Source organism: Neurospora hispaniola (genome assembly GCF_033458365.1).
Source record: "Neurospora hispaniola strain FGSC 10403 chromosome Unknown B0T23scaffold_4, whole genome shotgun sequence".
NCBI classification, from domain to species: Eukaryota; Fungi; Ascomycota; class Sordariomycetes; order Sordariales; family Sordariaceae; genus Neurospora; species Neurospora hispaniola.
Genome location: NW_026944409.1, coordinates 4299170 through 4326304, shown reverse-complemented (window position 1 = coordinate 4326304; position 27135 = coordinate 4299170). Strand labels below are relative to the sequence as shown.

The window sequence follows — 27135 nt, the reverse complement described above, 5'->3', positions numbered from 1 at the left end:
TTAAAAAATACTTTACCCGGACGAATAGGAATATTAATCGAAGGAATTTTATTAGTAGGGGTACTACTAATATTAAATATAGTAGTTAATTTAAATTTGTAAGGATTTTAGTAAAGAATTTATAATTTATAGTATTAGTATTAAAAAGTAATACTTTTTTCTTTCTTCTTTAATAAGGAATTAATCTAATACTCTTTTTTAATTCTTTCTTCTTTATATAAGTACCTTAGTAACTATAATAATTAATTTTCAGAGTTTTATATAAGTGCTAATATCTAAAGGTCAAACGAACAGTATAACTAACAAATTAAAATCGCTAATACTACCTCCTCACCTACCTTACTAACCTTATAAAATATTACTTATATCGCTCTAAAAATACTAAGTAAGGAATAGAATAATATAATTATTAATCCTATAGTAATTTCAATAACTTAAAGTACTAATTCTATATATAGCGTATAAATATCTAAATACCGAATATTATTTAATAAGGAATAGATTTATATTAACCTTCTTTTCAATTATCGTTCTTTATTTAATCTTTTTTCTTAAATACTATTTAGGGTTTTTCTAATCTAATTTTATCTTCTTTCTTTATTATAATCGGTCCTAAAATTACAAAATAAGGGGTTTCTATTCTAATTTTATAAATATAGCAATTTAAAATATCTATAGTCTACTACCGGCAAATTATAAATTAATTAATAAAGCGGAGATCCAGATACGTCCGGAATTAAAGTCTCTATTAAATTGAGTAAGAAGCTCCTCTACCGGAAGAATTAACCAATTCTTTACTATTCAACTCCTAACGTTCGAACTAGTATTCTAAAGTTTTTAAAATTAATTTTTATATCTTTAAGAATCCCTCTTTAGGAATTTCTTAAATTCACATCAACCAATTTAACTAGGAATTTAAAACTCAATCTCATCCTTATTACTATTTAAAATAGAGCAAAAACCACACCAACACGAAAAGCACCCTACCATACCTAAATATAGTAAGGAGTAAATCCGGAATTAAATATAATTTTTATCCTTAGGAATTAAAATAGAATAGTAAAATTATAATTTATTAATTACTACTAAAGATTAATAAAAAGGATAAAATTCTCCTTATTAATTTTAAATTAATTAAATAGGTCTAAGAGTTAATTCTTTTATAAAAGGGTTATTAAACTTATTATTATAAGGGTATTCGATAGTAATTCTATAGTATAGGAGTGGGATTCTTTAATCTATTATCGAGGATAAATATTATTTAGTCTAGTCTAGAATCCCTACCTTCCTCTCTCTTCTCAATCGGAATCTCCTCCTTATATCCCCTTTCTACTCATTATATTCCTAAGGTCCCGTCCGACCAGTACAATAAATCTGCTCCTCAATAAGCAATGAGCTAAGGCCTAGATACCTCTACCTATTATTTGAAAACAAAAGCCCACAGCAAGGAAAAGAAGAACACACAAGGAAAACGAAAAAAGAACAAACGAACTACCCCACATTATTAACCTTTATTTTTATTTATTATTTTTAACCCCCGATTGCAATGCAACTATTCCCCCTTCTTCCTACTATAACTAACCCTAACCCTAACCCTAATAAGCGTTTTTTCCCTTCCTTTCTACTACCCTACCTTCCTACCCTTCCCTACCCCCCTTACGAATCCTTTTATTTAAAATCGTATATTATATTCTAAAATCGAAATTCCACCCAAAGCCTTTCCATCTACCCGGGTGGGTATAAAATAATAATAAATCATCTTTTACTTACTTGGAAATAAATTTTAATTACTATATATAAAATAAAAATATAAAGCGCAACGCAAATTTAAGCGTACTTCCTAGTCAACTTCGAACGCAACGCAATACTTTCTATACTTATATAATTAAAAATTATAATAACCTTTTTCGGGGTAAGAGTAAATTTAATAAAAGTAACTTTATTTTTACCCTTCGAATTAATAGCGGGAAGCTTTATAATTTCCGTTTCGAATTTAAAATCTATTATTTTATAATTCTTTTTATATTATTATAGCTAGTTCCTCCTTATAGGAGAAGGTAGAGGTTATAGATCGTTAACGGCTTTTCGGTTAGTATGCGCCGTTTAATTAGTATAGCATTTCCTATTAATCGTTATTATAGCGGTAGCGGTAGCGGCAACGCGGGGGTCGGTCTTCTTAATAGTAGTACGAAGTATAGTAAATTACAATAGGTAATTGCGGGCGCGCGGGTGTGAATAGCTTTGTTATTGGTGAAACTAATTGATTCTAACTATTTACAAACTCGCTAGCGACTCGGCAGCTATCCAGATGATGGGGGTGCCAAAGCGGATCAGGCGTTTGGCGGTGGATACGGGGATCAGGCGTTTGGCGGTAGGAACAGACCAAGCAAACTACTCCACCCAGACGACAGCACTAAGACCATCCTCCTCACCAGCCCTACCTTTATTACCAACCTGCAAGTTAGCAACCAAGTTCCCAAGCTTGCCAGTCGCAGGGTCCCTCGACACGATAGCTACATTGGAAGACGTCTGCCCACCAAATGCAACCAAGGTGCCGTCCTTGTTGATGTCAAAGGTGCGAGGATAGTAAGAGTACGAGTTGGCGGCTTCCTTCCAGGCGATAGCACCGGTCTGAGAATCAATAGTGTAGATGGCGACTGAGTCCTGGTTGGAACCAAAGGTCTGATCTGCGCGGTTGGAAGCGTACAGGAAATTGCCAGCAACACGAATCTCGGCAGCCTTGGTAGTCGGACCACCCTTCTTGCCAGGAGCATAGGTGGAAAGGGTCTGCGCTCTGCTGAGGGCGAGGCAACCGTTGGAGTCAGTGGGGTACACCACATTCCAAGAGGAAACCGAATTGCCGAGTTCGTTGAGTGTGTACAGGCGAAGCACGCCGTCAGCGGATTTCCACCACTGTGCGTGACGCGGGCCGTCGCCAGGCGAGGCCTGACCAGCTGGGCATGCGGTCAAGCGGCCGGTGCTGGCGTCGATCTTGAAGATGCGGATCAGGTCGGCACCGAGATCGGGAACGAGCATGAACTTTCCGGTGGGGTCAAGCTGAGTCTCATGAGGATGGGGCACATCCTGACGTGAATTCGGCCCACGTTGCGACATGGTGAACTTCTCAAGCTGAACCTGGCCTTGTCCGAGGGGAAGTTTGTACGTGGTGATGGTTGATGGGGAGCTGCGGTGGGGTCAGACAACAACAAGTCTTGTCGAGGATCGAGGGGTACTTACTACTGCGCCGTGGCAATGAAGCCCTTTCCATCGGATCCTCCGTATACCTTGCCGTGGACCGTGTTCCCACTGGTCCGGGTTTGGCCAGACTGAGTAAGGCGTCCGTCGCTTCCCACATTGTACTGGGTGATGACACCACTTCCGGTCCAAGACTCGTCGAAGCAGTAGGCAGTCTTGGTGTCATTGTAATATTCCAGCCACGCAGGAGTTGTGCCACAGCCACTAGCCTGCGAGGTAATGGAAAGTTTGCCGGTGGTGCCACTGGTGGTCAAGGAGAGGGTGTAGACAGGTCCGCTGAAATGGGAAACCAGCAAAGTGGCGCCCAGGGCGGACGGAGCCAGGGCGAGGCCGATCAGCAAGTTGGACAACAGATGAACCATGTTGATAGCGACGAGGGAGAGAGAGTTGAGGAGTGCTGGCTTGGATGTGATGCTAACGACTTTGGCGATGCCCTTTTGTACCTGTTCGTTGTGGGCCCAGAACCCGGCGGGAAGGGCCGTCTATCACGGTTTGACAAGCTGATTTTAGCCGGAAAACACGCTCTTGGTGCTGTAGATCATCCGAGTTGTACACAATGCCAGGCTGGGTTCGGAGCCGAATGCGGCTGGCGATTGGAACGCTTCGTAGTATATGATGGCTAGGCAGCACGGGGTAAACTCGATGGTCAAACGCAGGCGAGACGGGGTAACATGGGTGCGGTGTAGCCGGAGGTGGACAACGACGTCCAAATGGAGGAAACCGCACCGATTCGGGGATATCGGCAGCACAGGCGGGAGGTTACCCCACAAGACGTGATCCTGCCGAGAACTCGTCAATATCCGGGAGAAAGGCACGAGGGAGATTCGAAGCGTCGTAAATGGGACGTACTTTGATCGAAACTGGCCAATGCCATTGTAGAACAACTGCGTTGGGGACGAGATATTGCAAGAGTCGAGCGAGGATCGAATTGGACAGCAAACTGCTTGTTTCCGGTCGGATGTGACGAGGTTGAGACACCCCCATGTCGCTATGGGATCTAGGGGCCGTCAAGGTAAGCCTGAAGGGGTCCAAAGTCAAGGTCCATCAGATTGGATCGCTTGACAGATGAGACTGGTCATTCCGAAGTTGTTTCGTCGTGAAATGTTTCAGTTGTAAAGTTGATCATCGGGCTCCCTGCAGGGTTCCAGCCTGTCCCCATCCCCGGCCCATGCAGCCCACGTCTTATCTTATCGCATTCCTACCTTTACCCAGCACAACGGCCATGACGTCAGGGCTTCAGCTACCATTTGTGTCCCTCGTCTTGTCTTCTTGTGCTTCCCGGCCATAACTCTCAGCTTGCAACGATTCTGCAAACCGCATCTCTTGTTTTCTCACCAACCAATATTTCCAGTTGATTTGTCTGAATCCAGACTCTCTATCTAGGAAGGAGTGAAAACCAATCGACCGCCTTCTCCATCCACCAAGCGAATTCAGCCGCGGTCAACCGCATCCGCGCGCCCACCATGTCCGACATCATTGAAAACATGAAAGAAGCCCTCAACCCCAGAGAGCGCAAACAGGCCACGGTACCAGACTACGACCCTCACACGCGCGGTCCTTACCCCGATAACCAAGCCTCCACCGTTGTCAACCCAGCGACCGAGAACAAGCAGTTACATGTCAATCCTCCATCAGGCGACATCCCCGACGCAAAAGCGGCGACATCAACGCAGAAGTCGCAAAAGATCGCATCCGGGGTGGGTTTCAATGCCCCCGAGGGAACTTATGGTCCTCATGGCTCACGCATTGCTAACTTCTTGGATCCTCGGGTTGATTCAGACCGGGATGGACGACCGAAGCACGGTCTGAGTGATGTTGGGCCTGTTGCTGCGAGACCAGCAAAGAGAGATTGAACCTCGAAGCGATGCGACAAGAGACAACAGTGGGGACAAAAATATTGAGTTTGGGCCACGGCTGGGGGAACGAAGAGTACGAAACGAAGCGATTCTGTCCATCAAGAGGGAGCAAAATGTCTGCGTCTCGGAAGATTGGAGATTGTGACGAGAGGTGAGGAATATCGAACTATCGGACATCTGCTGAGAACCAGGGAGGCGGGTCGTTGGCACAGATATTGTGATCATCTCAAGAGTTCTAGAGACATCCTCAGCCGTAGACCTCGCAGGCAGTATGCATCATCCATCGCCTGGCATCTGTACAGGCAATGCAGTGCAACCTCAACGTCTGTAACGAGGAGTCTCCATCACAACCTATGATCTAGAAGTATGATCTTGAACAGTGTTTCCCCATGGACCTACACTTGCGATGTTATCTGCTACTTCCACGTCTTTGTATCTTCGCTATCAAACATTACTTGTATACATATTATGCCGACATGGCAGTATTGTTCGTTGAAGATCATCCTAGACCAAAAAATCCGTCTTTCCTGGGACCAAGCCGTCCAAGGCTCATGGCTCGTTACTCCACCAGATCCAGTCTACTCCCAAACGCCTGGCCGTTTTCCACATTACTAAGATACGGTTGTATTTCCCTTTTCTTTTCTCCCTCAAGTTGCTGCCTCAGAGAGGCTTATCCAGAATCTGATCTCCCACCAAGGTCTTGTTCCTGTAATCCGCCACTGCACTCGTCGCATCGCCTCCCTTGAACGCCGACTGTATCAAGAGCGGCAGCATCGCATTCATAATATTGTCATTAAATTCCCTCTTCGCCAGCTCCTTACCGCCCCAATGATGCCTGACGAGCTGTCCCGTGCAACCCAGATTCTTCTTCTCGGGAATCCCGTTTGCCTCATTGCATGGCAGCGCTCTTATCATGCTCTTGCCCGGTTCCTCCGCAATGGTCAACCCGTCCAAGAAGTCGTACCGCACGTGGGAGCTGAAACCCGACTGTTCGTGGAAATAGACGCCCTTCCACTCGGCACAGCCCTTGTATCTCGTCTCACTGGGACATTCGGCCCAGTCCTTGAACATCCTCTGCGTGTTTTCCGAGGCTTGCGCAATGATGAAGCCCGTGTTGACGTTCAGGTTCCCCCTCTGGTCGCGGTTGACCTCGGCATTCGGATCCTCCGCCATAGCCACCATGACCTTGTCGTCGATCTTCCAGTAGTTGAGCATCCACTCCAGCGGCAGCTCGGGGCTGGGAAAGATGGCGTCGTAATCCATCATCACCACTATGTCATATTTCTTCAGCAGCTCCTGCGTGAAGATCACCTTGGTCCAGTGCGGGGCTCGGTCCTGGTATGTAGGCGCCTGCACAAACTTGTAGGTATAGCCGTGAATCAAGGCGTAGAGGTAGTGAGAGAGAAACCCGGCAGAAGCTGGGCTGAGGGCGTCCCAGGTCGGCAAAGACGAGGAAAAGACGCCGCCAGCACCGGTGTGGGGGCGCGTGTCGACATCGAGAATGCAGATACGCTTGCCGAGGGATTTGTGGTGGATCAGCTCTGAAGCTGGAGGCAGGCGTTTGACGGTGCCATCGCGCGTGGTAAATGTGGGGCTAGTGATGGGAACGACAAGGGGCGCGTAGAGTGCCTGGATGATGGACGAGAGGTTGTCGAGTGGGCCACTGGTTTGGTTGGCAGCGCAGGAGGAGGGGTTGGTGGTGATGACTACCTTTGGCATGACCACCGTTGGCCTGGCGGAGGAACGAACAACGGATTAGCGACGGTCAGGTGGTGGGGCTATGATCGACGACGGGATACTCACAAGGTCGAGCGAAAGGACTCATGATTGAAGAGGCCGGTGAGGAGGAGAAGTGTAACGAAAACAACAGGGAGAATGATGAGGAGGCGCCGGGCTGGCTGGGAGAAGGTAGGTAGGACCGACATGCGAGCGATGGTTCCGCTGAGGCGCGGTGGGTGGTCCCTAACAGCTGAATCCAACAACAAAAAGAAGAGCAGGCGAAGGCTTAACCAAGAAGCGCAATGGCATGGAGAGCGAAAGAGCGGCTGTCGCAAGGACAAACGAAGTCCAGCGGGACAAGAGCCGGACCAGCAGTCGCGTTGGGAGAAGAGAAAGGGGAATGGAAAGGGAGGAAAAAGCTGCTTGAGTGGCGCAGGGAGCAGGTAGGCAGGTATCGTGAAGTGACCGCTGAGAGGAGTCGGAAACCCTGGCAGGATACTACCTACCCCGAGAGACCCTGGATGGGGACCAACAAAGTTCCTTCGGTTGGGTTGCGACTATGCTGCTTTCAGCTTGGCCGCGCCGTGCTACCCGCGTTTGCTTTCTGTTCCAGCCCTTTAGCGTGTGTTGGTACTAACTAGCACGGAAGGAAAAACCCATCGCAAGTTTGGTGGCACCAACCTCGGGTACAGTCTGAACAGCTGCACTGGTGTTGGTGATGTTGGTGTCACTGGTTTGGGATGATCAAGGGAACCTGAAGGGAGAGTTCATGGTTCATTTGGCTGCCCGGATATCCCCGCCTTATATGATCATTTACAGCTGAGACCTACGATGACGACAGTCAAATGGCCATTGCCATGGTTTCTCGCATACACGCACCATAGCCATGAGCACATTAACCAAGCGACCTCAACGCCATGCCAAGTATCACGACCTGGGCACCAAGGAAGAGGTAATTCTGCAAACCGTACGGCAGTGCGTTCCTTGAAGCTGTAGGTAGTAATGCGGAACGAACGCACTGCTGTTGTAGACGGAGGGTCTTGGCGTGCGTTCCTCTGCGCGCAGCGCTGCAACGGCCCCAAAACTGAGACCGAAACCACCGATGGTAAATGATGAGACTGGCTCGTCCGACGGAACTCAGAAAGATGCCTCATGATGCGGGTGTTTGCATTGGCCTATTACTTTGTGTATCCGGCCCCTTTCAAGCATTAGTCATTTTGCCTAAGGTACCTATCGATGCACTTGTTAAACTGTTGAATCCTGCCCGTCACAGTCTCAATCTCAAACGGACTCTGTATACCGCCAAAAGGGGCCGCGCTGGATTTTCAATCGCTATGGAGACAGGGGAGTCGGTCTAGCCTGTTGGAGCATAGAAACGGTGGGGAATTCCAGCAATCTCATCTGATTCTCACAAGGATCCATACCTCGAGGTAACCTAGGGTTCTCAGCTTGGCATCGCACGGCCTCTTAGGCGGGCTTCTAGACGGCATCAGGCAGCGGCCGTCAGCGATCCCGTTGCCCCTTTGTTCGTGCCCATTGTGGAATACCTCACCTCGATCACGAATCGCACTGAGGAGGGAGACGAACAAACGCATGATGCAAAGAATTGGATGACACGCTGAGAATGAACCGTGAGAATGGTCAAGAATTGAAGATTGATGCAAAACTGAGCCCTACACTACCCGATCCCTGCGTCAATCCATTCCATCGACCAGGCAAGCGGGCGGCCACCAGGGGGTCCCGCTTTTCCTTATCCATGCCCTTTGTAGGGAGGTACTCCCCTCCTTATCAGCACGTCCGGGTCCACCGGCTGCCTTCCTCGGATCCTCCCGAACCCAAGGACTGGAACAAGCTGTCGGTCAGTCGTCTCACTTCCCTTTCCGCGCATCGGATTGAAGCAATTGCACCCACGACTTTTCGGTAACCACCATATTCCGAGCTGCGCGGGTACATGTTAGCATGGCGCTGCCACTAGTCAGCGAGACAGCGACCACATTTGAGGCCGACTGACGAGCCCTCAGCTGCCTAGGGCCCTTTCTCGCAGAGGTATGTATGTGCCGGGTGCCCGACCGTTTGGACACCAAGAGCCAAGAATGACAGCTCCCATGATCGTCGTTTCTGCGTTTCCCACTCCCCCGACAATAACCACTTTGCTCCTTCAATTCTTTCGCCACGCCATACACTAGCTATATGGGGCCTCAACTATCTCTGACAACTGTTGAACCTCCAGGTACATCATAGCTTATTATCGACGACCCCCGTTTGCCGCGTCTCCCGAGTATCACCGTTCATAGAGGGCGCAACTCGTCGCCGCGGCCAATGCCTACACAGTGCGCTAGCCAACAAAGAGACACGCACCAGTCACAGAACGCGGGGTCTCTGTGCCAACTCCAGTGCGCTTTGACGATGCCGTTGAAATGCAGCCTATCGTCCTAATAATCGCCTTTTTCGTGCTGCCCTATGAGCCTTCCGTTGCATAGCTGGCCCGGATAATAAATCACATAACCGTCTAAAACCATTGGTTGGTTCGGATTGTTGTCGTCCAGTCATCTTCAACCTTCAGCCAAGCGTTGAACTGGGGTCAGGGAGGGAGATTACGCGGCGAAGGTAGAACCCCCTGGGAAAAACAGATTGGACAATGGACGAGTTCTACACGTGGCTGGGTGCGTCTTTGGTGTCAGGTACGTTTCCACATTGGACAATTAGTGTATGATGGGCGAAGCGATGCCAACGTCCAGGAGACTGGGAAACGGTGACTTTAGCGCCTACCAGCACGTTACGGAACCCACGTTACCGACCAGTGAGCCAATCTGCAGAGGGCAGCCAAAACGCAGGAGAAGCAAAGCAGAAAAGAACCCTTCAACCCCCTGGTTGATTGTCCTTGCCAAGGCTTCCAGTGCCTCAAGTTGCTTTCTAGGCCCGAGTCCAGAGTCCCAGCCCATAGACAAGACATGGATGCCACCGCCCTTGTCATTTCTGTCATTCCTGTCAGCCCCCTTGTCGATGTGACATCTCCGCCTTGTTTCCTTTTCATTCACATCCCGTCTTGCCCGTCCGGTCGCCTCGCCCATTTCCATGGTCAATTGATGTGTGACCATGCCGCGGATTGGGCAAGTAAGGTGTCGGAGGTGCCGCCATCTGTGCGACAACACGCTCATGTCAGCAATATAATGTGACTAGACGGAAGGTAGGAAGTCAGTAAGAAATTAGGCCAGCGCCGATGGAGTCGATCCACGCCATCAGACTCAGAAGCTGTATGGAAGAACCCATGGCTACAATGTGTACTACACCCTCCTCTTCCGTGTCACCGCCGTCATTGCTGTCTTCAACTCTGCCATTGTCATCATCGTCATCCAAACAATGGCAGCCATGTACTCGTCGTCTACCATAGCCACGTCCGAACGGAGCCGTCGCTCAAGACTCGATTCCACACTTGTTGACTTCTCTCCGGGCCTGGATACCGAGTCTGATCCCCTATTACGATCTACCTATCCATTTGCCCGCGACCATGATTGCCCTTCACATGAACCGTACCGCTCCATCGCCACCGCCAACTCCTGCTCATTCTCCCATGTCTCCATCAGCCAGCAGTCCCAATCCCAGCCCTCCCTCCTCCAGCTCAGGCACAGAATCAACCGCAAAACAGATCTCCTCCTTCTCCCGCTCCTCTCCACCCTCTACCTCTTCAATGGCCTCGACCGCGGCAACGTCGGGAACGCTCAGACACAGGGGTTCACAGCGGATATCGGGTGCGAGCCGCGCGATTTGAACCTGGCTATCTCAGCATTTTGGGTCATGTTTGTTGCTTGTCAGCCGGTATCCGCTGCTTTTGGGAGGAAATGGGGAGGGAGAGTGTGGATTGTTGGAATCATGGTAGGTTGTTTGATTGAGATACAATCTGCCTGGCTGTTAGGATCGCGACGGTGATGGATCGATGGAGTGAGATTTTGGGTAGAAACCAGAGTTGCGGATGGCTCACTGGCTCAACCTCTCTTAATTGGATCCTCAAACTGAATTCAGGAACACTTGACTAACACGCACTTTGTCTTTTTTGTCCAACTGTAGCTCAGCTGGGGAGCATTGACACTGTCTCAGGCCTTTATCAAAGGAAGAGGTGAGTTGATATTCATACTGTAGCCCTGCATGGCAGTTTTATCGAACTGCTCGAACTCCATCAAGTTACAAGTCTCTGGCTCTCTTTCCCAACCTCCAAACCAGTCACTACTCTTTACATACCCCCACCCACGCACACAGTTCCCAAGGCTAACGTACTCATGAACCATAATAGGCTCTCTCCTAGCCACCCGCCTTCTCATCGGCGCCTTCGAAGCCGGATTCTATCCCACGGCCCTCGCCTACTTGACAGTGTTCTATCCCCCTTATGACCTTGCTGTGCGCATTGCGCTGTTCTATGGACAATACGCGGTGGCAGGGGCGTTTTCTGGGGCCATAGGTATGTACAACGTCCCTTCCGTGTCTCCGTGAACCTTTCGACATGTCATCAGTGCCGCCGAAGGTGCAGTAATGATGGTGAAACCATGACTCAGCCCACCCTGTCGCGGCCAGCAGACGTTAACGTTGACGTGGACTGGTGTGGATGTACACCTATCCACGGCTCCATTCACATCCCCGGCCATGGCCCATGTCCATCAACCCAACAATCATCTATGCACGCACCACAGTCACAGTATAAGTTGCTCTCACCCTGGGGATTCGCTCGCTAACCGCGAGTGGACTAGCCTATGCTATATTCCGGATAGAGCACCCGACGTTGAAGAGCTGGCAGCTCCTGTTCCTCATTGAAGGTGGTGCGACGTGTCTTGTCGCACTGTTTGCATGGGTATGGTTGCCCGAGGGGCCGGAGAGTGCTTGGTTTTTGACATCGGAGGAAAGAGCGTTATTCAGGAAATGTCGAGTCGTAGATGGAGTTAAAGCTAGTAGTGAATGGGCAGAAGAGGGCGATGATGAAGAGGCCGGACATGGATATAGAGTGAACGGGAGATGCCATAATGACGATGAGACCGAGAGCCAGCGGATGGTAACAGGAGGTGTTGAAGAAGAAGCATCCGGGCGTTTTGTAACCTGGCGAGAAATTGTCGAAACTGTCCGTGACTGGAAGCTCTGGTTCCTTCTTCTTTGCAACATTTGCGCCAGTATCCCCAGCACCGCATTCTCGGTCTTCTTACCTTTGGTGGTAGAGGGGATGGGATACTCGGCCCTGCAAGCCAACCTGGTTCGTTGCATGATTTCTCATCTCTGCATCAGATTCCCGCACTCATAGTACATGTCCGCTAATACTCTCCGGCAAACAGATGTCAGTACCCCCCTTCGTCTTTGGCGCATTGGGCGTCTACCTCTTTGCCCTTTCCTCCGACCGCTGTCAAGAGCGGGGATATCACATCATGGCTGGACTTGCCATTTCCGCAGTCGGGTTAGCAGGCATTGTTTTCACCACTTCCTCGTCCGGCAAGTACATGGCCCTGTGCATTCTTCTCTTCGGCTCCTACGTACCCCCGCCCCTAACCGCTGCTTGGCTATCCAATAACACGCGTTCCCCCAACAAGAGAGCGCTTGTGCTGGGTGTCAACGGATGGGGTAATCTGGCGGGGGTTATTGGGAGCTGGGTGTTTAGGATCGGCAGTGGCCATGGTCAAGAGGAAAGGGGACATGAATATAGGGAGCCGTTATTGATCACATTTGGGTTTGTTGGGATAGCAATCATGGGGTATTGGGCGTATACGGAGGTGCTGAGGTGGGAGAACAGGAGAATGGATGAGGCTGAGGTTGGAAAGATGGTGGAGGAGAGCAGCATGAAATGGGACAGCGAGAATCGATGTAGGACAATGGATGGGGAGGGGAAGCCAAGTTCTAGGGGTCATAACTTGTAGGCCAAGGGTCGTGTAAGAAAAACGGTGATAGGTGGTGGATGTAGGTATAGCTCCGTATGTCGGGTACCTGGTCCTCTTGATTGAGAAAAAGATTGGGTATCAACGATCGCAGTCATTAGTGTAATGCAAGGACCAGCAACTACGATGCAGTGTGGCTTCGTTGTGGGTATGTAGCTGCGTTGGTCCTTGGTGGATTTCTCCGTCGTAGATCTGCCTGACCGAGTTCTCGAATGGTGAAATTCTAGACTGGACTGGATGTGAATCAATGTCGTGTGAATTGGTTCCAATGCTACGCGGCCAGCCCCCCCACTCTCGCACATTCATGTTGCGTCCCAGCGTTGCCTGTTTTGGCTCACATTGATCACACATGGAGACTTGGTAGACACTGGAGGCACACCGCCCGTCCCAGGGCCCATTGTTTTCAGGATCGGTGGTGAAAAAGGCGGAGGAGGATTGCCATGCCGGGCACTCCATGGCAACCATGCCATTCCATGACACGGGTCCCGACGGGTTAGCACTGTCTTGGTTGTACCTCTCGAGGACGAGGTGAGTGGAAGGTATCCTCTTTGACCACGGGGTACCCATGTTGCGTTCCACGGCCGTGGTGTAGTGTACTGTTTCTTCAGCAGCTCTGGATGCCACTCAACGCTTGCTGGATACCTTACGGGAGCTATGCTGATGCTCGCTGTGACGAGGCAGAGCCATGAAGTGGAAATCTGATCCAATCATCCGATCCCACGGGTACACTCGCACTGCGCTGTACCTTCCATGTCGACCTTGTCATTGTCTTGTCACTGGATACTCAGTGGCAGGACTGCTTGTCAGCATCGATGGACGCCGCCGTTCGGTTTGTCAGATTGGAAGCTTCACCTTGAATTTTGCACAGGCCGGTCTAACCCCTCTGGGCCTAGCATCCTTCGCCGGTCTCGCGGCTGCGCTTGTCATGGTAGGTACCTAGGTCATGGTGGGCGGCCAGAAGCAGCGAGTGGCTCCCGGTCCCATCCACCCCCCCAGTCGAACAAAATGTTTCCCCTCCTTCCTTTTTTTTTTTTTTTTTTTTTTTTTTTTTTTTTTTTTTTTGTTGCTCCCCTCACCACGCTTTGATGAAAGAGCGATTACCGAGTGACAGGTGACTTGTCATGGGAGTGTGGGTTGATGACTGACCAGTCCCTCGTTGGTATCGTGTCATTGAAGGATGGACCAAGAAGACACTGCTTCGTCCCTACGAATTATTGCCTTGTCGGCAATCATCTTCGACGCAAGGTAAGCTTTTTTGAAGACACTGCACGGAGAGGAGTCGGGAAGTAATCGGGCATCAGCCCATTGGGTGCTTTCCCCCCTTCCGGTGCCGTCGGCGCAAATGGTCCATGCATCCCGGTGAAGGCTGATGCATGAGGATGAACCGGCAAGAGCAGACAAGAACAGGCTGTGAGGACCGAGTTGTGGTAGCACAAGGAGCGAATGTCAAGCCCGGGCCTGTTCTGTCCCATGTTGTTGCCTCCAAGGCTTTGGATACCTCCCGTCTCAGCTATTACATGTTGATGACCAAACAAACAGAAGCGAACGAAGAAGGGCGATCGCGGGTTTAAAGAGGGAAAAAATGAAAATTGCAGTAGGTACCTCTACTTGTGCTACCTTACCGCCCTTGCCTCACCTTCCTCCTCCGAGCCATCTGTGGTACCATGGACATGTTACCCCTCCGAGTCCACATTTCTACCTACTTGCCCACTCGACATCTGTGCCCCGTGCCCCTGTACCCGGTCGGGACCAGTGGGAGGAAACAGTGGGCTCCGACGGTCGATGGAAGAGCGGGTGCGCACGGGCTGTTTTCCGGATACAGTACCAAAGACATGCTCTAGGGCAGCTCGGCAGGTACGTTACCTCCAGATGTAGCTTGGGTTAGCGGGGTGTCTTCCCCCCACCCGCGTGTATGCCCTGGCCGTGTGCCCACCGGTGCCCCAGCGAGCCCTGGTAGCCCCTGGCAAGCCCTCTCAGGCCCCGGCAACGGACTTAGCTGCCACAAAGCCTGCTATCACCGAGTACCTTGCAAATATTTCCTTGGTGTTCTTCCCATCCACTCCCGTCCGTCCCCTCCCCAAGGAATCCCTCCAATCCTCGCACCACGCAATCCGAATCCGCCAAAAGCGCATGGAAGTGGCCGGCGCGGGTACAAAATCCACGGACGGGTACTGACACCGATGCCAGTGCGGTACTTGTACTCGCTGCTAGCTTAATCATCAGCCGCCGCTTGTCGCCGACTCCTTCCTTTTCTTCGACTTCGACCTGTGTGCTGTGTGGCCGACGGTGATGGGATCTTGAGCACGAACGAATTGGAAATCCGGGTGTGGTTCTTGAAAGTCGACGTCTCGATTCCCGACCTGGGCTGATTCCACTTCTCCTCCGGCGGCTGCCTTACTCACCTTGCTGCTGCTCCCGACCTTCCTTGTCCCGTTGTCCCGTCTCTCCGTCGTTGCTGCCCGTTGTGGATGACGACCTAACCACTGACCCCCGTTGTCCCCGTTTTCTCCTTCCCGTTTTCTTCTGGAGCGAGGAAGTGAGTGACTTGGCGGAACGAACTTGCATTTACACTTGCCGTCTTTCGGTCTTGCCTTTTCGTCTTTTCTTCACCTGACTCGCCCCCCCTCTTTCCAGTCTTCTCTTCTCTTCACTTCCTCCTTCTTCCACTCCCTCCACTCCTCTTCCTCCATCCTTCCCGTCTTCCCTCGGTGCTTCTTCTCAGCTTCACCCAACTAACCACCCTCCTTCCTCCCCCCAACGACACGACCTGACGCCCCGTCTGGACGTGCCACCACCATCGCGACCACACGGACCACACCGGTCGGTCAAGAGGGGGAGCCGTTGTCAGCGAGTCCTTCGTTGTGTGCACCTAGTGGTCAAGCCTGCACATCTGTGACCTCGATCGACATCACCCGGCCTCACTTCACCTCTTATCGCTCATTGACGCCGGCCGACGCCGACACTCCCGGGCTCTCATCTCACTCACCTCACCGGTTGACAACTCACTCTCGACTACAAAGACTACCTGCTGAACGCATCATCGCCATCCTCGCCGTCGACAGGAGGTGAACAGGACGACGCGGCACTGGCAAGAACCAAGGCTATTTGACGCACACTGCCAGATGGAAAGTGTGGTCGGGTGCCAGTGTGATCCCAATCGCCTCATCATCCTACCGTCCCTGACCTATCGTCTCTTCTCGCCAACCTTTTCGGCATTTCCCCTCCTCCTTCCAGAACCCAAGGCAAGCACCACTTGGGATACAGGTGTGACAGCAACACCACACCGACAAGCTGGCTTCAGATATGCCGAGGTCGTCCAAGAGTTCGGGCGCCGACGATCCCAACTTTCGCTTACCCGTCAACCCGCGGCGGAAAAAGGTCGCGCCCGAGCAACGCAAGCGCGTGGCCCTCGCCTGCAACAACTGCAATGTCAAGCGCATCAAGTGCTCGGGCGAGAAGCCGTGTCGCCAGTGCACCCAGGCCCAGCGCCAGTGCATCTACCCCCAGGGCGTTAAAAAGGTCACCGTCCCCCAGACTTACATTGACGGGCTGCTCGGCAAGATAGCCAGATACGAGAGTCAACTCCAGATCACCAGCAAAGCGGCTAGCGGCATTGGCAATGGTAACAGCAAGATCGACCTCAGCGGCTTGCTTCAGCCGTTGCAGGCTGTCCAGGAAGGGGATCAGGGCGGCATGAGCATCGACTCGCCAGACGGCGTAGGGGCCGCCGGCCAGGCCTATCTCACCGAAGGCTCGGTCACGTCCACGACGTCGCACTATGACTACCCTGTCCATGCACACAACCACAACTTTGAGCCCGCCTTCTCCATCGATGAGGACACGGAGATGCAGATGGACTACCCCGTCGACGACGGCAGAATGCTGGCCGATGCTGAGGGTACCGCTCGCTACCTTGGAGAAACCTCTGGCGCCACCTTCCTTGACTCGCTCAAGGCCTTCATCAAGACGACGCAGCCGCTGGCCTCCAAAGGTCTCTCTCCCAACCCCGAGACGCCCGACGGCAGCAGGAATGCAACCTTCCTCAATTCGGTTGGTCGCTACCAGACGTTCGATTCCCGTCCTCTCCTGCTTCCGACCATGGACGTGGAGCCGCGCATCCCCACGCAGCTGGAAATCCAGGCCATGATCACGCAGTTCAAGACCTTTCTCCAGGACGACAACGGCAAGGCAGGGTGCGGCGGCATTTTTTTCTGGCCATTCCAGGACCCCGCCAAGATGGCGCTACCGGACCAGTCCGGTTTTGGCACTGGCTTCAAGCTGGACACCACTAAACCGCGGAACCACACCGCTCGGGAGCACGGCCAACTGGCATTGGTCTACACAGCCTTTGCCTTTACCCATCTGCTGACCCTGACCGAGGAGAATTCCCGGGTGGATGGCCAATTGGGCGAAGCCCACTATGCGGCGGCTAGGATGCTGATCGGAAACCCCCTGGACATGACGTCCTACACAATTTACAACGTGGCCGTTTTGGCCCTGATGGCCCTGTACCTGGTGGAGAACAATCGCCGAGATGCCGCCTACATGGCCATCAGCAACGCCATGCATCTCAGCGTGATGCACGGCGTGCACAGGGAAAGTTCAGTCACCGAGGTCGAGCGTAGGACTTTTTGGACGGTTTACAACATCGATCGGTTAGTCCATGCCATTTCCCACCGGTGTTGCCTCCTAGCGTCAACTAGCCAACCACTTGCTGACACATACCCGTTTCTTCTAGCTGGCTGAGCTGCTTGATGGGTCGCCCACCCGCGGTCCCTCATCAGGCCATTACCCTGTCCCTGCCACAGGAAGCACCGTGAGTTGTACCCTTCAATCGTACCTACCTTCACCGTACTTGGCCTAATGGTGTGTCTCAATAGGGGCCTTCCTTCGCCGCTTGGGCTGTGTGCACATGTGGAACTGTCCAAGATTTCCGCGTACATCGTCAACAACAGCTATCGTCATCATGCGAACAAGCCGGCCGACGGGTTCGATGAGCTGCCCTTTTCGGTCGCAATTGGGAAGCTTGATCAATGGCATGAGAACCTGCCCAAGAGCTTGAAGCTCGAGAATTTGGAGGAGAGTCCCAGCAACTATTACTACTATGCACTCCAACCCGAAGCCGAGGACCCGGCACTCGGTACCGACCGGGCTTTGTTGTCACTGCACATGGCTTACAATCAGGTATGCAACCCTGTTCACCCCTCACATGATGTGCATGACAGACAGCTAACGGTTTTAGCTCATCATCTTGGCAATCCGTCCCGCGTTCCTCACCGCCGTTAAGAAGAAGGTGGCCAATACCTGGTTGACACCTGGGCTTGAGGGCCCCGGAGCGGAACCGGAGAATCCTTGGACCCGAGCCATTCGCAAGTGCAGCGATGCCGCACGGCGCAACCTCCGCATCGGCAGACGACTACAAATCATCAGCCCCGGCCAGAAGCTGCTCGTGCAGGACCTCCATCACATCTTCAATGCTGCCATCATCCTTCTGATGCATCAAATCCTCTTTGTCAACCAAAGAGTGTACGACATGTTCCTCATCGACAAGGCAAAGGAGGTGTTCAAGAATGAGGCGATGACGGGCAGTGACTATGGGAAGGACTGTCACAACGTCCTCAACGATCTGAAGCCCTTGGTCGATAAGCTGCACGAAGTAATTCACCGCAAGGAGCATGAGCAGCTATCTGTCCCCACGGAGAAGCAGCAGAGCGGATCGGTGCATAGCCCTGTGAACAGAGAGACCACACCGGGTGCCCTCTCGGGTCCGATAACGGGCTCTCCGACGAAGCCGTATCCCAGCCATGTGCAAGGCTGGTTACAGAATGTGAGACCTGAAGACGGTACCACGGTTGTTCAGGAGCTCAAGACATGGCAGGATGATGACGGTATGCAGGTATATAGACCGGGCAATTCGCTTGCCTAAGACCATGTTATGTTGTTGGTTCTCTCGTGTCATCCTTCTTGTCTTTGGCGTTTGGAAGTTCCCATGTGTTGGACACCACGGATGCACTTGCTTGTTAGGAGTCTCATGATACAAACTGCACGGCAGGCATCGGCACTAGCGATTATACCCCTTTACTTGATAGAATTAGCGTTAAATTTGTTAGATCTTAAAGCATCCTTTGCCTTCTTCGATGACACATTGGTAAAACTCCGTACCCTCGCGCACTCCATGGGCTTCCCTGGATACTTGATATTTTGAGCTGATATCGTTCTCCTTTTTCCCTCATCCGGTACCACTGCAGCATCAGCTCACAGGAGTCCAAAAAGTCGTTTCTCCAAACCCTGAAGCGCCTCTGACTTCTTCTTCACGTTCTCATCATTCCATTCGCCCTCCTCAGTAACGTAAGCATCAATGAGCCCTCCAGCACACCACTCAAAAGACACGTTTCTCACTTGCACTTTTACCTGCGCCTTCTCCTTTTCTTCATGCTTCTTCTCTTTCTTCTTCCCCTCAAATCTTGTGGCATGAGCAAAGTTCAATACTGTCCTGGCAGCCCCTCTAATCCGCTTACTACTGCCCTCGCCCATCCACACCCTCGTCACTTGTTCCAAACCCTGATCCTCCACCACGTGCTGTTCTGGCGGTCCAGGGAGTGCCACCTTTTCCGAGTCGCAAAGGACTACCACCTTGGCTTCTTTTGCGTTGTGTTGAGTGGCGAGGAGAACAGACAGCGAGCCCGTCTTGTTACTCACTGAGCCGTCTGAGGCGATGCGGTCGGCGCCTATCACCACCAGCTGCACCCCCCGAGTGGCATGACAGGCCGAGGCATCGGTGTAGATGGTGATGCTGTGTTGGCGGTCGTTATTGGATGCCAACTCTGTGGAGAGAGCTTTGGCGAGGCTGGCGGCGAGAGAGACGCCTTCGAGCAGGGGGCGGGATTCAAGGACGCGGATATCAAGGACGAAATTGGGGAGAAGGATGGGGAGATGGGAAAGGGCGTGGGTGATCGTGGAGGACTCTGACAAGGTCAGTATAGAAAGAGGTTTTTGAGGTGTATTGAAGGAGGGGAGGTTACGGGAGATGTAGGAGGCGAAGGATCGGGAAATCTGGTCATTGGTCAAGGGGCGGGCAGAGATCTCCCGGTCCAAAACGGAGACGATGGTTGATTTGAGTTGCTTTCCGCTGCTCTTGGAGCTGGTGGCATGGTCCTGGAAAACTTCAGCCTCAACGGAAGCCAAAGCAGACAACAAAGCAGACATGATGGCCGCGCCCATACTCTCCCGTCCATTCTTCCACAGATGCCATGCAGCCATTCTAATTTCCTTCCACCATTTGGCCTCTTTCCCATCTCCATTCTCTCCATCCAAGACATCGTCGTCCATCTTGTCGATCACATCCCGCAAGATACGCAAGGCATCACCTGCCATTTGCCTCGCCCCACTCACATAATCCTCTTCCAGACGTTTACACCCCTTCGCCAGCACCTTTCCGGCTTCAAGTCCAAGATCAATCTCAAACCAGACCCTCCTCAAACTCTCCTTCAGCTTCGGCACTCCTCCGAAATCTTCAGTATCTCGCACGTCCAACGGATCGAACCATGCCCACCCCTCGTGCTCCCAATTGATTTTTATTTTTTTCTCGCTTCCCTCGCCATCCCCAGCCGGGTCCTTCAACAAAAAGGCAAACGGCCAGATTGTCCATTCTCGCCCGACTGATTCATCGGAGAAAGTGTACGGCTTCCCTTGCCGAAGGAGTTTCAGGTCGGAAGCAGTTAAAGTGGTCTCTTCATGAATCTCACGCCAGGCTGCGCTAAGGGGGGAAGGGTCGGATGAATCGATGGAACCGGAGATGGGCGCGTAGTGATGGGTGTAAGTGCTGACTTTGTCGGAGCGTTTGAACAGAGCCACGAGTGGTTTTTGGATAGATGGATCAAAATTGGAGGTAGTCGGTAGAGAGGAGGAGGAGGAGGAGGAGGAGGATGGAGGGGAAAAGTAAGCAGGGGGGAGTTTGAAGATGAAAGAAGAGACCACGGATCGGTGTTTTAGTGGCTTCTGGTTGGTAGAGGTACTTGGAGCAGTGGAGGACGGGGTAGAAGTGGACATCGATAACGACCGATGCAGGATGTGGGTAGAATGGTGATGGGCAATGTATCGCAAGCTAGTCCAGCGTAGGCTCGTCAACAATTGCACAAGGTTACTTTCGGCGCTCGCCCAATGGAGAACTGAAGGAAGGGAAGATGAACAACGTCGGATTTGTTCGGCTGCAATGTCGCGATGAGTAGTATGGTACGATGACGTCATCCTCAAAGTGCCCCGGTCTATCGAGGGCCAGATCAACAGATAAGGGTTAGGGGCTGTGATTGACAATAACGCAAAGAGGAGGTACCTAGAGGTAAACGCGAGACACTACGTGATAGCTATTCGTACAACCTAGGCTTGAGACAGAGTACGCAGAATTTTAGGTAGTTACTTGTGGTTTCTCTGCGATTTTGCGTTCCATACAGATTCATAGTTTCATACCCCCAATGCCTTCCCATTATTCTTATCCCTCCCAGAGCCTTCTGCTTGCTACACCTATCTCAAGATACCTAGTGAGGCTGATATCAAATAAAACGGCGGTTATCAGGCAGGATGAATTGGTTATTTACCTATCATTAGCGCTTATTCAGGCACCGAGATAAATTCGATCATGACTGGTCCGCAGAATAGCAGCCGTTCTCGCCAAGAACATTGAAGGGTGGTGTTACTCAGCGCGCTTGCACAGCATCAAAATTTGGGCGTTTCATTCGTACCACATCGAGCCCCTGACGCCCCTTTTAGTATAAGTCCGAGGCTGGTCCAGAATCTCATAAAGATCATGTTCAGCTTTTGGTTTTGCTGCGCCGCTTGTGTGGATCGGGGCTTGGTCGATTGGACATATAACATTGAGGTCTCGACCATTGTCGACGTTTAAGACGAGGTCAAGATGGCAAGCTACAGCTACCAGCAACAATACCCACCACCAGCACAGGCCGGAGCTGGACACCCTTACCAGCCGTTCCCCGGTCCTCAGCAAGTGGACAAGACAGGTTTTGTGCCCGGCGAGATTCAGCATCCATATCCGGACCAGGGCACCCCGATGTTGCCAGAAAAGAACACAGGTGCCGGGTCGGGGTCGACCCTCCTCACGGTGAAACGGAGCATCGCACTTGCCGTCATCGGTACCTTGGCCTTGCTTCTTGCGACGGTCATTGGTCTTGCGGCAGGTCTAGGTGTGAGCCAGAAGAACCTCCACGATGCCAAGAATAACTTGAAGTTGGCGCAAGCGAGCATCACGGCAGGACTTGGGTAGGTTTTCCTTCCATGAATCCAACCCAATGACCCGAACTAATGAACCCATCTAGGGCAATCACCTCATCCCCGACAATCGCAACTGCCACCTCCACCAGCACTTCAAGTGCGTCTTCGACTGCGACCACCATCGCAAAGATTGAGTGTCCATCCATCAACGGAACTTTTTACACGGCAACGGTGGCCGGTAATTCTAGCAGCCCCGGTGGCAGCAGCAGCAAGAAATTCCAGCGTCTCTGCGGTGTTGACTTTGGAAAAGGAGAAGCCGCCGACATTGGCTCCGTAAACACGACCAGCTTCAACTCGTGCTTGGATAAGTGTGCGGAGAAGCAAGGGTGCACCGGAGCGGGATGGGGTGCGATCACGGGCGACGAGGAAACCCATCACACGTGTTGGATGAAGACAAATCTGACAACAAAGGGGCATGAGGCGGTGGACGAGTGGGCTTTTGGAGTGTTGGAGTTAAGTGGTAGTGGGAAGGGGGAGGACAACGACGATGGTGATGATAATGATGTTGATGGGAATTAAGTTTGGTGATATTGACGTTGAGGAGGGCAATTGAGGTGACAGGGTAAAGCGAGGGGTCGGAGAGAATCACTGACTGATAGTGATTGAGAACTACTTTGTTCGTTTGCTGGTGTCGACGTTGTAGCTGACGGGAGTTTTACCGTACATCAAAGACGGCTTTTTAAGTTCCCTCTGCCATTTTCTGGGTGCGTTGCTGCCTGCCAAGTGAAATCCCGCTGTTAGCACTTTATCGTCCGTTGATTTCCGACTCGGCTAGTTGGTGTTTCCCTCCGTGTCGCGACGCATTCTTGCCATTGCAGCGGTACAGTGTGGTGATTGGCGAGGACGGGAAGCTGTCATCAGGTCAGGTCTGGGACCCCATCGTCGGGTGCTGTCGCCCTTCCTTCTTTCTTCCTCTCTCTGGTGGTTCAGTTGCGTTGTCACTTTTCGAGCCCAGCCTGGACAAAGTGAGCGAGGACAGTGGTACGGGCAGGCACTGCACTGTACAGTAGTGTTCCCACAGTAAAGACATTCAGCGGCAGGCAGTGTGTGCAGCTGAGTGGGCTAGACTGCACCAATAGGTAGCACTGTAGCCCGTTGTGTGGTCGGTGCGGGGCTGCCCAGTATCCGTTTTCGATTGGTGACCATCCTGTGCATTCCATCTTGCCTTCCATGGAACTGAACGAATTGTCACAAAAACATGAATCTCATTCGGCGTCTTGCACCTCCCACACAACCGATTGTTGCCGACCACTCAAGCCAAGTTACTCCAAACCCCCCTGGATCACAAGTCGGCGTTGGTATTGGTGGCACAGTATGGAGGCCACGAAAATCCGGGGAAATTGGAGAAAATGATGGGAACAGCGGCCCGCTTGAGACGACCTGGTCGGGGCCGGGGACGTCCTCCTTTTCCTTTTGCAATTGAACTCAGGGATGCGACACTAATGGAACGACGGGAAGTGGAGTTTACGGCGGATAATGTCACTCCATGTCTGTCACAGCCCTGCCCTACCATCCGGAAGAAGTTGCTGTTGGACTTGCGGTTGGATCTTGTGTTCTTGAACCTGATGGACAAAGAGATCTCCACAGTGAAAGCTGGGGGAGTTGAGCACCTGGGTCGCTCTCTCGCTGCTCCCATTCCACGTGGAAAAGATGGATCAGTGGTAACCTCCTCCTACCAACGGGGCATTTTCCCATCATTACTACCCTATCTACGAATGCAGCCGTACTGACATGGACCACCTCACAGACCTTCCGAGTTCTCATCATCACTTCAAGACTGTGCGTCACAGCTCGAATATTTGCTCCAACCTCTTTTCCTAAACCGAATACGTCAGGCGACGGCTGGCAGATGCAGAGCTCGTCCACACAAGCTGTTGGTCCGTAGCACAATACGACAAGTGCTTCAGCGAAATTAAACATGGCGTTTTCGACTCAATGCTGCCTCGCCCGGTTCACCGTCCCATCCACCCCAGTCGGATGAACATCCCTCGCTGCCGACATGGATCGGCGTCACCTTTGCCCACAGTTTGGGCACCACGAAAGCTCCCCTGGTTCTATTTCAGGGACAAGCGAGCCATGCTCTTTACCCGTCCATGGGGTATCCGACGCGTCGAACGTTCGATAACTCCTGACTCGACAAGCTTTGTTCGATCATGGCGGACTAGAGGTTTGAGGAACGAAGACGCACAGGCGAGGAGGATCTCGTGGCATGCAGCCCATATTGCGCGATTGTCCAACTCAAGACTGCTAGTGCAGGTCATCAATAACCGCTATACACGGGACAAGAGATCGTCGCGATTGGGTGAGAGAATGCCTTCACCTGCGCAGAGTCTCCGCAAGGTAGAACCCGTCTTCCCCGCCATTCACATTACACCACTTCCAAGCATAGAACATACAGCAAGAAGTCTTGTTTGGCACAGAGTATCATTGATGAGAGGTGCCGTCCACTTGCGCTGCAACGGCGGCTGGCGACCCCGTCTTTTCACCGTTTTGTTACAGTTCTGGATTATAGTCCAGTCAGACCTCGTACCGGCCCTCCACTACTGCATTTCTTCTAAATTAAATCAAGAATGATACCATACTTGGCCAAGTAAATGAAGTTTGAGACAGACCATACCGAACAGAGATGAAATCCTTCCCAGGGGTCTATTAGTGGCCTCGCATCGTCAACCCATGGGTACTGGGATGTCACGACGATGGCTTACCCCAGAATGATCACCTATTCTTGTTGCCTCCTTCAGCATGTCAATGCTTCCCCGACCCCTTTTTGCCTGGTTCCCGCTGGAGGTCACACTCTAAATGCTCTGGGGATCCTCATATACTACCCGGAGATGGAACCCTCACTGCTACTCCTTTCTTTCTCCGATGTTCTGTCGTGGTATTCAACCTACTATCGACTCCAGTCTGATCGAAGGTTACCTCTACGCATGCGTGTCCTAGTCTAAACCCAATTTGAAGTTGTCCCTGCTCAGCAGCCTTGATCCTCAACGTCAATGCCAACAACGACGCCTACGACACGAACGATCCGGGTCGAAATTGGGGGCGACCCCAACGAAAGGGCTCCCGACGAAGGAATGAACGTCCATACCAAGCCCAACCCAAACCCAGACAATATCTCGGGGATTTACGAGGAGATTGCGGAGGTAGAATCTCCGCGGTTTGAGAGGGTTTACTGGACAAAGGAACCGCATTTGAGGAAGCTCTACGGCATGACCTCCTTCCTTCTGGTGGCATCGGCAACGACAGGCTACGACAGCATGCTTTTGAACACATCACAACAGATCCATGCGTGGAACCACTTCTTCTTCCTGGAGACGAAGCTGAACCCGGACCTTGCAGATCCCGTTGAGGATAGCAAGCTGGCAATCTTGATTAACATGTTCAACATCGGCTCAATCTTATCGTTCGTTATAACCCCATACGTGGCCGATAATTATGGACGAAGGCCCTCCATCGTAGCTGGTTGCATGTTCATGATCTTTGGGGGATTTCTAACTGGTTTTTGCAACGGTTACGGAAGTAGGTACCTACCTTTTTATCTCGCCTTCTTCAGTGAGTTTACTAACAATGACAGTGTACATGGGTGGCCGGTTCCTCCTCGGTTTTGGCAACTCACTCGCACAAATGGCCTCCCCCCTCCTTCTCACCGAGATCGTCCACCCGCAACATCGCGGCCCCGTCACCGCCATCTACAACTGTCTTTGGAATGCCGGCGCGCTTTTGGTGTCGTGCATAGCATGGGGCACGTCCAACATTGCCTCCAACTGGTCCTGGCGCTCCATCACGCTCCTGCAGATTCTGCCCTCGGCCGTCCAGCTCGCAGGCATTTGGTGGCTTCCTGAATCTCCACGATACCTTATCAACAAGGAACGCCATGATGAAGCCCTCGACATACTCGCCAAGTGGCATGCCGGTGGTGATAGACTCAACAGAACAGTACAGTTCGAGTTTCGTGAAATCAAAGAGACGATTCGCATCCAGAAGCAGCTGGATGAGGCATCGAGCTATGTCGATTTTATCAGGACCAAGGGAAACAGGTGGCGGTTAGCCATTATCATCTCGCTGGGTGTCATTAGCCAGTACTCTGGCAATGCCCTGTTCAGCAATTACATGAATGCTGTATACGGCGGGGCGGGGATAACGGAGCAGAGCCATAAGCTGGCCATCTCGACGGGGAAGATCATCCTGGATCTGATCGTTACCATCTTCGCCGCGCTGAATGTCGACCGGTTTGGACGCAGGCCGCTGTTCTTGATGTCGACGTGCGGTATGGTTGTGAGCTTTGCGTGCTGGACGGCAACGGGCGCGGCGTATGAACATAGTGGGGAGACAAATATGACCATTGGCTATACGCAGTTGGTGTTCATCTGGATCTTTGGTATCTTTTACGATATTGGGTTTTCAGGACTGTTGGTGGCATATGCGCTGGAGATCCTGCCGTTTCATCTGAGGGCGAAAGGCATGATGTTGATGAATATCACGGTGCAGGCTGTGCTTGCCATCTCCAAGTGAGTTCTTTTCCTTTTGTTTCTTTTCACTGCCCACCCTTCCCTTTTCATCTTATCAAGACATTCTCTTAATATCACTCTTGTCGCTCCTTCCTTGCGCTTCCTGTTGCTTTCATCTAAACACTGTTTCTTTCCTCTACCAACTCTGCATCACCACCCTCCACTTCCCGCTCTTTTCTCTCTTTTGCCGCTATGCCGTTCAACGGGTTGAATGCCAACTCCTCCAAGCCAAACCAACAAATTAGCATGGGATAATCTCCCCCACCACTGGAACTTTACTCTGTTCTACACTATATGGAACTGCTTTGAACTTACTTTTGTCTACTTCTTCTACGTCGAGACAAAAGGCCCGACTCTTGAAGAAGTCGCACGCATCTTTGATGGTGTTAATGCCGTTGGACATATTGATATGCAACAAATTGAGAAGGAGATCTACCACAAGGGCGTTTTGGGGAATCCGTTGGAGAGGGATCGGGCGATGCATGGTGGTGGATACGGTGGAATTGAGTTGGAGGAGCAGCGGGGACAGTGATATGAGGGCATGCGAGGCAGAGGAAAAGTGGTGGGTAGGTATGAATGAGGGAGGATGTAATGGTGAGATGTGGT

At 51.7% G+C, this 27135-nt stretch overlaps 9 protein-coding genes across 9 annotated transcripts; 6 read left to right on the top strand and 3 right to left on the bottom strand.

The window, feature by feature from the left end:
* Positions 1-2222: 2222 nt before the first annotated feature.
* Positions 2223-3815, bottom strand: B0T23DRAFT_155410 (Lactonase, 7-bladed beta-propeller-domain-containing protein). Its single transcript, XM_062832625.1, has 2 exons — positions 3238-3815; positions 2223-3184 (listed from the first exon to the last, which is right to left on the bottom strand). Exons 1-2 carry the CDS (start codon positions 3615-3617, stop codon positions 2392-2394), a joined length of 1173 nt encoding a protein of 390 aa, XP_062693532.1. The 5' UTR covers positions 3618-3815; the 3' UTR covers positions 2223-2391.
* A 647-nt stretch (positions 3816-4462) lies between these two features.
* Positions 4463-5475, top strand: B0T23DRAFT_381116 (uncharacterized protein). The gene has a single exon (XM_062837245.1). The coding sequence runs from the start codon at positions 4719-4721 to the stop codon at positions 5106-5108; it is 390 nt and encodes a 129-aa protein (XP_062693531.1). The 5' UTR covers positions 4463-4718; the 3' UTR covers positions 5109-5475.
* A 273-nt stretch (positions 5476-5748) lies between these two features.
* On the bottom strand, positions 5749-7304 carry B0T23DRAFT_155398 (uncharacterized protein). Its single transcript, XM_062832624.1, has 2 exons — positions 6915-7304; positions 5749-6843 (listed from the first exon to the last, which is right to left on the bottom strand). Exons 1-2 carry the CDS (start codon positions 7034-7036, stop codon positions 5772-5774), a joined length of 1194 nt encoding a protein of 397 aa, XP_062693530.1. The 5' UTR covers positions 7037-7304; the 3' UTR covers positions 5749-5771.
* Positions 7305-10190: 2886 nt separating this feature from the next.
* On the top strand, positions 10191-12718 carry B0T23DRAFT_316725 (major facilitator superfamily domain-containing protein; the record flags this gene model as incomplete). Its single annotated transcript, XM_062834949.1, has 5 exons — positions 10191-10703; positions 10896-10944; positions 11119-11283; positions 11570-12063; positions 12143-12718. The coding sequence occupies 5 exons, from the start codon at positions 10191-10193 to the stop codon at positions 12716-12718; spliced, it is 1797 nt and encodes a 598-aa protein (XP_062693529.1).
* Positions 12719-15670: 2952 nt separating this feature from the next.
* B0T23DRAFT_155282 (uncharacterized protein) lies at positions 15671-18827 on the top strand. Its single transcript, XM_062832623.1, has 4 exons — positions 15671-17391; positions 17475-17552; positions 17617-17920; positions 17979-18827. Exons 1-4 carry the CDS (start codon positions 16040-16042, stop codon positions 18660-18662), a joined length of 2418 nt encoding a protein of 805 aa, XP_062693528.1. The 5' UTR covers positions 15671-16039; the 3' UTR covers positions 18663-18827.
* Positions 18828-18853: 26 nt separating this feature from the next.
* On the bottom strand, positions 18854-20905 carry B0T23DRAFT_359251 (uncharacterized protein). Its single transcript, XM_062836220.1, has one exon. The coding sequence runs from the start codon at positions 20783-20785 to the stop codon at positions 18992-18994; it is 1794 nt and encodes a 597-aa protein (XP_062693527.1). The 5' UTR covers positions 20786-20905; the 3' UTR covers positions 18854-18991.
* A 600-nt stretch (positions 20906-21505) lies between these two features.
* On the top strand, positions 21506-22738 carry B0T23DRAFT_155278 (uncharacterized protein). The gene is made up of 2 exons (XM_062832622.1): positions 21506-22009; positions 22066-22738. The coding sequence occupies exons 1-2, from the start codon at positions 21648-21650 to the stop codon at positions 22538-22540; spliced, it is 837 nt and encodes a 278-aa protein (XP_062693526.1). The 5' UTR covers positions 21506-21647; the 3' UTR covers positions 22541-22738.
* A 919-nt stretch (positions 22739-23657) lies between these two features.
* B0T23DRAFT_155215 (uncharacterized protein) lies at positions 23658-24805 on the top strand. Its single transcript, XM_062832620.1, has 2 exons — positions 23658-23682; positions 23769-24805. The coding sequence occupies exon 2, from the start codon at positions 23957-23959 to the stop codon at positions 24593-24595; it is 639 nt and encodes a 212-aa protein (XP_062693525.1). The 5' UTR covers positions 23658-23682; positions 23769-23956; the 3' UTR covers positions 24596-24805.
* Positions 24806-25095: 290 nt separating this feature from the next.
* Positions 25096-26533, top strand: B0T23DRAFT_317668 (MFS general substrate transporter; the record flags this gene model as incomplete). The annotated part of the gene is made up of 2 exons (XM_062835015.1): positions 25096-25540; positions 25596-26533. 2 exons carry the CDS (start codon positions 25096-25098, stop codon positions 26531-26533), a joined length of 1383 nt encoding a protein of 460 aa, XP_062693524.1.
* Between the last annotated feature and the right edge of the window lie 602 nt (positions 26534-27135).